Source organism: Cololabis saira, chromosome 19 (genome assembly GCF_033807715.1).
Source record: "Cololabis saira isolate AMF1-May2022 chromosome 19, fColSai1.1, whole genome shotgun sequence".
In the NCBI taxonomy this organism is placed as follows: domain Eukaryota; kingdom Metazoa; phylum Chordata; class Actinopteri; order Beloniformes; family Belonidae; genus Cololabis; species Cololabis saira.
This window is the reverse complement of record NC_084605.1, coordinates 2322484-2334000: the sequence shown is the minus strand read 5'-3', so window position 1 is coordinate 2334000 and position 11517 is coordinate 2322484. Positions and strand designations below refer to the sequence as shown.

Genomic DNA, 11517 nt, shown 5'->3' with positions numbered 1-11517 from the left:
AAAAGTCAAAATGTTGAGATTAATTTTGAAGTACAATTTCGAGAAAAAAGTGTGGAGAAAAAAAACGATATGTGGAGAAAAAAGTCGGCGAAAAAAAGGCGAAATTTTGACTTTTTTTTCTCGAGGAGTGTACAGTAAGAAAAAATCTTCTTCCCTCGAATATTTTTTCTCCTGCTTGGCCCTGATACTGTTGTATGTACATAACCGTGACCTTGACCGTGCTGTGCACCGTTACACCTCCATGTATTCCAGGGTACCACCGTTACACCTCCATGTATTCCAGGGTACCACCGTTACACCCCCATGTATTCCAGGGTACCACCGTTACACCTCCATGTATTCCAGGGTACCACCGTTACACCTCCATGTATTCCAGGGTACCACCGTTACACCCCCATGTATTCCAGGGTACCACCGTTACACCTCCATGTATTCCAGGGTACCACCGTTACACCTCCATGTATTCCAGGATACCACCGTTACACCTCCATGTATTCCAGGGTACCACCGTTACACCTCCATGTATTCCAGGGTACCACCGTTACACCCCCATGTATTCCAGGGTACCACCGTTACACCTCCATGTATTCCAGGGTACCACCGTTACACCTCCATGTATTCCAGGGTACCACCGTTACACCTCCATGTATTCCAGGGTACCACCGTTACACCTCCATGTATTCCAGGGTACCACCGTTACACCCCCATGTATTCCAGGGTACCAGCACCACCGTTACACCTCCATGTATTCCAGGGTACCACCGTTACACCTCCATGTATTCCAGGGCACCACCGTTACACCCCCATGTATTCCAGGGTACCACCGTTACACCTCCATGTATTCCAGGATACCACCGTTACACCTCCATGTATTCCAGGGTACCACCGTTACACCCCCATGTATTCCAGGGTACCACCGTTACACCTCCATGTATTCCAGGGTACCACCGTTACACCTCCATGTATTCCAGGGTACCACCGTTACACCTCCATGTATTCCAGGGTACCACCGTTACACCTCCATGTATTCCAGGGTACCACCGTTACACCTCCATGTATTCCAGGGTACCACCGTTACACCTCCATGTATTCCAGGGTACCACCGTTACACCACCATGTATTCCAGGGTACCACCGTTACACCTCCATGTATTCCAGGGTACCAACACCACCGTTACACCTCCATGTATTCCAGGGTACCACCGTTACACCCCCATGTATTCCAGGGTACCACCGTTACACCCCCATGTATTCCAGGGCACCACCGTTACACCTCCATGTATTCCAGGGTACCACCGTTACACCCCCATGTATTCCAGGGTACCACCACCACCGTTACACCCCCATGTATTCCAGGGCACCACCGTTACACCCCCATGTATTCCAGGGTACCAGCACCACCGTTACACCTCCATGTATTCCAGGGTACCACCGTTACACCTCCATGTATTCCAGGGTACCACCGTTACACCCCCATGTATTCCAGGGTACCACCGTTACACCCCCATGTATTCCAGGGTACCACCGTTACACCCCCATGTATTCCAGGGTACCACCGTTACACCTCCATGTATTCCAGGGTACCACCGTTACACCTCCATGTATTCCAGGGTACCACCGTTACACCCCCATGTATTCCAGGGTACCACCGTTACACCTCCATGTATTCCAGGGTACCACCGTTACACCCCCATGTATTCCAGGGTACCAGCACCACCGTTACACCTCCATGTATTCCAGGGTACCACCGTTACACCCCCATGTATTCCAGGGTACCACCGTTACACCTACATGTATTCCAGGGTACCACCGTTACACCTCCATGTATTCCAGGGTAACACCGTTACACCTCCATGTATTCCAGGGTACCACCGTTACACCTCCATGTATTCCAGGGTACCACCGTTACACCTCCATGTATTCCAGGGTACCACCGTTACACCTCCATGTATTCCAGGGTACCACCGTTACACCCCCATGTATTCCAGGGTACCACCGTTACACCTCCATGTATTCCAGGGTACCACCGTTACACCCCCATGTATTCCAGGGTACCAGCACCACCGTTACACCCCCATGTATTCCAGGGTACCACCGTTACACCTCCATGTATTCCAGGGTACCAGCACCACCGTTACACCTCCATGTATTCCAGGGTACCACCGTTACACCCCCATGTATTCCAGGGTACCACCGTTACACCCCCATGTATTCCAGGGTACCACCGTTACACCTCCATGTATTCCAGGGTACCACCGTTACACCTCCATATATTCCAGGGTACCACCGTTACACCCCCATGTATTCCAGGGTACCAGCACCACCGTTACACCTCCATGTATTCCAGGGTACCACCGTTACACCCCCATGTATTCCAGGGTACCACCGTTACACCTCCATATATTCCAGGGTACCACCGTTACACCTCCATGTATTCCAGGGTACCACCGTTACACCCCCATGTATTCCAGGGTACCAGCACCACCGTTACACCTCCATGTATTCCAGGGTACCACCGTTACACCTCCATGTATTCCAGGGTACCACCGTTACACCTCCATGTATTCCAGGGTACCACCGTTACACCTCCATGTATTCCAGGGTACCACCGTTACACCCACATGTATTCCAGGGCACCACCGTTACACCCCCATGTATTCCAGGGTACCACCGTTACACCTCCATGTATTCCAGGGTACCACCGTTACACCCCCATGTATTCCAGGGTACCAGCACCACCGTTACACCCCCATGTATTCCAGGGTACCACCGTTACACCTCCATGTATTCCAGGGTACCACCGTTACACCCCCATGTATTCCAGGGTACCACCACCACCGTTACACCTCCATGTATTCCAGGGTACCAGCACCACCGTTACACCCCCATGTATTCCAGGGTACCACCGTTACACCTCCATGTATTCCAGGGCACCACCGTTACACCCCCATGTATTCCAGGGTACCACCGTTACACCTCCATGTATTCCAGGATACCAGCACCACCGTTACACCCCCATGTATTCCAGGGTACCACCGTTACACCCCCATGTATTCCAGGGTACCAGCACCACCGTTACACCTCCATGTATTCCAGGGTACCACCGTTACACCTCCATGTATTCCAGGGTACCACCGTTACACCCCCATGTATTCCAGGGTACCAGCACCACCGTTACACCCCCATGTATTCCAGGATACCACCGTTACACCTCAATGTATTCCAGGGTACCAGCACCACCGTTACACCCCCATGTATTCCAGGGTACCACCGTTACACCTCCATGTATTCCAGGGTACCACCGTTACACCCCCATGTATTCCAGGGCACCACCGTTACACCTCCATGTATTCCAGGGTACCACTGTTACACCTCCATGTATTCCAGGGCACCACCGTTACACCCCCATGTATTCCAGGGTACCACCGTTACACCCCCATGTATTCCAGGGTACCACTGTTACACCCCCATGTATTCCAGGGTACCACCGTTACACCCCCATGTATTCCAGGGTACCACTGTTACACCCCCATGTATTCCAGGGCACCACCGTTACACCCCCATGTATTCCAGGGTACCACCGTTACACCCCCATGTATTCCAGGGTACCACCGTTACACCCCCATGTATTCCAGGGTACCACCGTTACACCTCCATGTATTCCAGGGTACCACTGTTACACCCCCATGTATTCCAGGGTACCACCGTTACACCTCCATGTATTCCAGGGTACCACCGTTACACCCCCATGTATTCCAGGGTACCACCGTTACACCTCCATGTATTCCAGGGTACCACCGTTACACCTCCATGTATTCCAGGGTACCACCGTTACACCTCCATGTATTCCAGGGTACCACCGTTACACCCCCATGTATTCCAGGGTACCACCGTTACACCTCCATGTATTCCAGGGTACCACCGTTACACCCCCATGTATTCCAGGGTACCACCGTTACACCCCCATGTATTCCAGGGTACCACCGTTACACCTCCATGTATTCCAGGGTACCACCGTTACACCTCCATGTATTCCAGGGTACCACCGTTACACCTCCATGTATTCCAGGGTACCACCGTTACACCCCCATGTATTCCAGGGTACCACCGTTACACCCCATGTATTCCAGGGTACCACCGTTACACCCCCATGTATTCCAGGGTACCACCGTTACAGCCCCATGTATTCCAGAGTACCAGCACCACCGTTACACCCCCATGTATTCCAGGGTACCAGTACCACCGTTACACCTCCATGTATTCCAGGGTACCACCGTTACACCTCCATGTATTCCAGGGTACCACCGTTACACCCCCATGTATTCCAGGGTACCACCGTTACACCTCCATGTATTCCAGGGTACCACCGTTACACCTCCATGTATTCCAGGGTACCACCGTTACACCTCCATGTATTCCAGGGTACCACCGTTACGCCCCCATGTATTCCAGGGTACCACCGTTACACCCCCATGTATTCCAGGGTACCACCGTTACACCTCCATGTATTCCAGGGTACCACCGTTACACCTCCATGTATTCCAGGGTACCACCGTTACACCCCCATGTATTCCAGGGTACCACCGTTACACCTCCATGTATTCCAGGGTACCACCGTTACACCTCCATGTATTCCAGGGTACCACCGTTACACCTCCATGTATTCCAGGGTACCACCGTTACACCTCCATGTATTCCAGGGTACCACCGTTACACCCCCATGTATTCCAGGGTACCACCGTTACACCCCCATGTATTCCAGGGTACCACCGTTACACCTCCATGTATTCCAGGGTACCACCGTTACACCCCCATGTATTCCAGGGTACCACCGTTACACCTCCATGTATTCCAGGGTACCACCGTTACACCCCCATGTATTCCAGGGTACCACCGTTACACCCCCATGTATTCCAGGGTACCACCGTTACACCCCCATGTATTCCAGGGTACCACCGTTACACCTCCATATATTCCAGGGTACCACTGTTACACCCCCATGTATTCCAGGGTACCACCGTTACACCTCCATGTATTCCAGGGTACCACCGTTACACCTCCATATATTCCAGGGTACCACTGTTACACCTCCATGTATTCCAGGGTACCAGCACCACCCTTACACCCCCATGTATTCCAGGGTACCACCGTTACACCTCCATGTATTCCAGGGTACCACCGTTACACCTCCATGTATTCCAGGGTACCACCGTTACACCCCCATGTATTCCAAGGTACCACCGTTACACCTCCATGTATTCCAGGGTACCACCGTTACAACCCCATGTATTCCAGGGTACCACCGTTACACCCCCATGTATTCCAGGGTACCACCGTTACACCCCCATGTATTCCAGGGTACCACCGTTACACCTCCATGTATTCCAGGGTACCACCGTTACACCTCCATGTATTCCAGGGTACCACCGTTACACCCCCATGTATTCCAGGGTACCACCGTTACACCCCCATGTATTCCAGGGTACCACCGTTACACCCCCATGTATTCCAGGGTACCACCGTTACACCTCCATGTATTCCAGGGTACCACCGTTACACCCCCATGTATTCCAGGGTACCACCGTTACACCCCCATGTATTCCAGGGTACCACCGTTACACCTCCATGTATTCCAGGGTACCACCGTTACACCTCCATGTATTCCAGGGTACCAGCACAACCGTTACACCTCCATGTATTCCAGGGTACCACCGTTACACCTCCATGTATTCCAGGGTACCACCGTTACACCTCCATGTATTCCAGGGTACCACCGTTACACCCCCAAGTATTCCAGGGTACCACCGTTACACCTCCATGTATTCCAGGGTACCACCGTTACGCCCCCATGTATTCCAGGGTACCACCGTTACACCTCCATGTATTCCAGGGTACCACCGTTACACCTCCATGTATTCCAGGGTACCACCGTTACGCCTCCATGTATTCCAGGGTACCACCGTTACACCCCCATGTATTCCAGGGTACCACCGTTACACCTCCATGTATTCCAGGGTACCAGCACCACCGTTACACCTCCATGTATTCCAGGGTACCAGCACCACCGTTACACCTCCATGTATTCCAGGGTACCACCGTTACGCCCCCATGTATTCCAGGGTACCACCGTTACACCCCCATGTATTCCAGGGTACCACCGTTACACCTCCATGTATTCCAGGGTACCAGCACAACCGTTACACCTCCATGTATTCCAGGGTACCACCGTTACACCTCCAAGTATTCCAGGGTACCACCGTTACACCTCCATGTATTCCAGGGTACCACCGTTACACCCCCAAGTATTCCAGGGTACCACCGTTACACCTCCATGTATTCCAGCGTACCACCGTTACACCCCCATGTATTCCAGGGTACCAGCACCACCGTTACACCCCCATGTATTCCAGGGCACCACCGTTACACCCCCATGTATTCCAGGGTACCAGTACCACCGTTACACCTCCATGTATTCCAGGGTACCACCGTTACACCCCCATGTATTCCAGGGTACCACCGTTACACCCCCATGTATTCCAGGGTACCACCGTTACACCCCCATGTATTCCAGGGTACCACCGTTACACCTCCAAGTATTCCAGGGTACCACCGTTACACCCCCATGTATTCCAGGGTACCACCGTTACACCTCCATGTATTCCAGGGTACCACCGTTACACCCCCATGTATTCCAGGGTACCACCGTTACACCTCCATGTATTCCAGGGTACCAGCACCACCGTTACACCCCCATGTATTCCAGGGTACCAGCACAACCGTTACACCTCCATGTATTCCAGGGTACCACCGTTACACCTCCATGTATTCCAGGGTACCACCGTTACACCTCCAAGTATTCCAGGGTACCACCGTTACACCCCCATGTATTCCAGGGTACCACTGTTACACCCCCATGTATTCCAGGGCACCACCGTTACACCTCCATGTATTCCAGGGTACCACCGTTACACCTCCATGTATTCCAGGGTACCACCGTTACACCTCCATGTATTCCAGGGTACCACCGTTACACCTCCATGTATTCCAGGGTACCACCGTTACACCTCCATGTATTCCAGGGTACCACCGTTACACCCCCATGTATTCCAGGGCACCACCGTTACACCCCCATGTATTCCAGGGTACCACCGTTACACCTACATGTATTCCAGGGTACCACCGTTACACCCCCATGTATTCCAGGGTACCACCGTTACACCCCCATGTATTCCAGGGTACCACCGTTACACCCCCATGTATTCCAGGGCACCACCGTTACACCTCCATGTATTCCAGGGTACCAGTACCACCGTTACACCTCCATGTATTCCAGGGTACCACCGTTACACCTCCATGTATTCCAGTGTACCACCGTTACACCTCCATGTATTCCAGGGTACCACCGTTACACCCCCATGTATTCCAGGGTACCACCGTTACACCTCCATGTATTCCAGGGTACCACCGTTACACCTCCATGTATTCCAGGGTACCACCGTTACACCCCCATGTATTCCAGGGTACCACCGTTACACCCCCATGTATTCCAGGGTACCACCGTTACACCTCCATGTATTCCAGGGTACCACCGTTACACCTCCATGTATTCCAGGGTACCACCGTTACACCCCCATGTATTCCAGGGTACCACCGTTACACCCCCATGTATTCCAGGGTACCAGTACCACCGTTACACCCCCATGTATTCCAGGGTACCAGCACCACCGTTACACCCCCATGTATTCCAGGGTACCACCGTTACACCTCCATGTATTCCAGGGTACCACCGTTACACCTCCATGTATTCCAGGGTACCACCACCACCGTTACACCTCCATGTATTCCAGGGTACCAGCACCACCGTTACACCTCCATGTATTCCAGGGTACCACCGTTACACCTCCATGTATTCCAGGGTACCACCGTTACACCCCCATGTATTCCAGGGTACCACCGTTACACCCCCATGTATTCCAGGGTATCACCGTTACACCTCCATGTATTCCAGGGTACCAGCACCACCGTTACACCCCCATGTATTCCAGGGTACCAGCATTACACCTCCATGTATTCCAGGGTACCACCGTTACACCCCCATGTATTCCAGGGTACCACCGTTACACCCCCATGTATTCCAGGGTAACACCGTTACACCTCCATGTATTCCAGGGTACCACCGTTACACCTCCATGTATTCCAGGGTACCACCGTTACACCCCCATGTATTCCAGGGTACCACCGTTACACCTCCATGTATTCCAGGGTACCACCGTTACACCCCCATGTATTCCAGGGTACCACCGTTACACCCCCATGTATTCCAGGGTAACACCGTTACACCTCCATGTATTCCAGGGTACCACCGTTACACCTCCATGTATTCCAGGGTACCACCGTTACACCTCCATGTATTCCAGGGTACCACCGTTACACCCCCATGTATTCCAGGGTACCACCGTTACACCTCCATGTATTCCAGGGTACCAGCACCACCGTTACACCTCCATGTATTCCAGGGTACCACCGTTACACCTCCATGTATTTTCAGCACCAGCCACCACGGGTGGTAACTTAGACGCTCAGTTTCAGTCCAGTTTTCCACCAGTTGGAAAGAACCGGTTAAAGAGACTTTAACAGGTTTTTCCAGGCCAGAATGAGCAGCTGAAACTCACCCGTCTTCTCCTCTACGCCGGCCAGCCTCCACATGGTCAGCTTCTCCGTGTGGTCTGGTTGGCTCGGGTAGCCGGCCGCCGGCCGGATTCCCTGGTACCGGACCCGGTGTAGGTCCGAGGCCTGCAGGGCCTCGTCAGAACTGTAGCCCCAGAACTCCTTACGCACCCGGGCGTGAAGCTGCTCGGCAAACGCCTGCAAGACGGAACAGAGGGGAGTATTTTACACCGCATTATTAGGTGATTCAAGTGATGACATCATCACTGTGATGGTTGGGATTAAATTTGCTGTCGTCAACGAAAATTTGGACTAAATATTGTTGTCAACGAAAATTCGTACTAAATATCGTCAACGAAAATTCTGACTAAATATCGTCATCAACGAAATTTCGGACTTAATATCATCGTCAAAGAAAATTTGGACTAAATATTGTTGTCAACGAAAATTCTGACTAAATATCCTCAACGAAAACTCTGATTAAATATCGTCATCAACAAACCTTTATCACCTGAGGAAAACTAGACGCAACGAAAATGCTGGTCATGTGACGATAACGATAATTGAATATGTAATGCAATATCGTAGAGCAGCGGTTCCCAAACTTTTTTAGCCGCGCACCCCCTTCTATGTCTCAACCCGGTTGACGCACCCCCGATCCCCCACCCCTTAAAAAAAACGCAACAAGCTTTATTATAGCCATATTAGAGTCGCCATGTTTATTCATGCTAAAATGACCAGAACACACATATAATATAATAATCACAATCACAACAATGCGCTCTCGCATTTAAATTAAACTGAAACACTGTAACACAGTTCCAATATAGGCTAATGAAACAAAGTTATGCGCAGGCTTCCACTTTTAAGAGCAAAGAGGATGGATGACATGCTCAGACTCAGTGGCAGAAAGCAGATAAGTTGAGGAAAATGTTAGAATATTTTGAACATTGAACATAAATTGCAGCAAGTTTAAATGACCGTGGAACTAACACAACCCGTCATCATAACACAGGTTATGGAAATAAAATTTGAACGCCAGTAATTTTAATTCTATTCCCAGTGTTGTACATGAACGCGTTCAAATAAACGCGTTCATTGAACATGTTCATTTATGTGAGAACGTGGAACTGAACGCAACATATTTACACATAAAGAACTTGAACGTGAACTTGTTCATTCTGCAGATCATGAACTGGAATTTGAACTGTTCAGATTATGTGAGTTTCACTGTTTAGGTCCAATTATTACGGAATAATCCTTCTCATTTCACCAGCGGGCGGCGCGCACATTTAAAATACTCGACGAGCCCGTTGCAGTCTTTACGAATGAAGGCTGATTTATGGTTCCGCGTTACACCAACGCGGACCTACGGCGTAGGATACGCGTCGCCGCGTACCTACGCCGTAGCCTTCGCCGTCGATTTAACGCGGTACCATAAATCAGCCTTGACGGGTGAAGAGAGACGTTGCAGTCGTAGCCTCAGCGAGCCGTCAGATGATGATCCTTATCATTATCTGCGGGAATTTTACACATCGTCTCCCAAAGAGTCTGCCGGTAGGAAACTAACCTTTCTGTGCAAATTATGTCCACCTGCGCTGAGAAAACAAGTCCGAGCGTCTGCCTCATCAACTTCAAATTGTAAACGTCATGTGGAGTTAAAGCATCAGTCCAGTGTGAGAAAATATCTGCGAGTCCTTAACAATCAAAAAAGTTCCCAGAAAGACCAAGAGGTCTGATTTCCCAGTAACAGGTAGACAAATTGATAATGCACTACAATGTTGGAGATTTACAGCCTCTGAATAAAGTTGAAACGCCACTAGGACAATACATGATTGTATTCAGCAGGGTCTCCAACCCTGTCCTGCACGTTTTACATGTTTCCTTGCATCATCACACCTGATTCTAATTAATGGCCGTCATCAGCTTGTGTGTGAAAAAAAAATAAATTATCAGATCGCCATTACATGTTTCATCTCGCGCACCCCCTAAAGGCAGCTTGCGCACCCCTGGGGCTGCGCGCACCCCACTTTGGGAATCCCTGTCGTAGAGGAATAAAAGACTAAAATGGACAATTCTGACTAAAATAAGACTAAAATGCTCAGACTTTTAGTCGACTGAAACTTGACACGACTAAAAGGAGAATGAACGAGACTAAAACTAATAAAAACTAAGATGCTAGCCAGACTAGAATAGATCAGACCAGACTAGACTAGCCTAGCCTAGCCTAGCGTAGCTACCTCTGCCAGCCGGTCGGCCAGGGCTTTGATCATGATGCTGCTGTAGTCGTACCTCGGTCCTGACTAGCCTAGCCTAGCGTAGCTACCTCAGCTAGCCGGTCGGCCAGAGCTTTGATCATGATGCTGCTGTAGTCGTCTCCTCGGTCCTGACTAGTCTAGCCTAGCCTAGCCTAGCGTAGCTACCTCTGCTAGCCGGTCGGCCAGAGCTTTGATCATGATGCTGCTGTAGTCGTACCTCGGTCCTGACTAGTCTAGCCTAGCCTAGCCTAGCGTAGCTACCTCTGCTAGCCGGTCGGCCAGAGCTTTGACCATGATGCTGCTGTAGTCGTACCTCGGTCCTGACTAGCCTAGCCTAGACTAGCCTAGCCTAGCGTAGCTACCTCAGCTAGCCGGTCGGCCAGGGCTTTGATCATGATGCTGCTGTAGTCGTCTCCTCGGTCCTGACTAGACTAGATTAAACCAGACCAGACCAGACTAGACTAGACTAGCCTAGCATAGCCTAGCGTAGCTACCTCAGCTAGCCGGTCGGCCAGGGCTTTGATCATGATGCTGCTGTAGTCGTCTCCTCGGTCCTGACTAGTCTAGCCTAGCCTAGCGTAGCCTAGCCTAGC

General features: G+C 51.0%; 1 protein-coding gene across 1 annotated transcript in view; it reads right to left on the bottom strand.

The window, feature by feature from the left end:
- mtr (5-methyltetrahydrofolate-homocysteine methyltransferase) overlaps window positions 1–11517 on the bottom strand; it is a 34959-nt gene that overhangs the window by 1511 nt on the left and 21931 nt on the right. The window contains exon 31 of the mRNA XM_061708383.1: window positions 8672–8864. Within this exon, the coding sequence (XP_061564367.1) occupies window positions 8672–8864 (193 nt within the window). The remainder of the gene's footprint in view (window positions 1–8671; window positions 8865–11517) is intronic.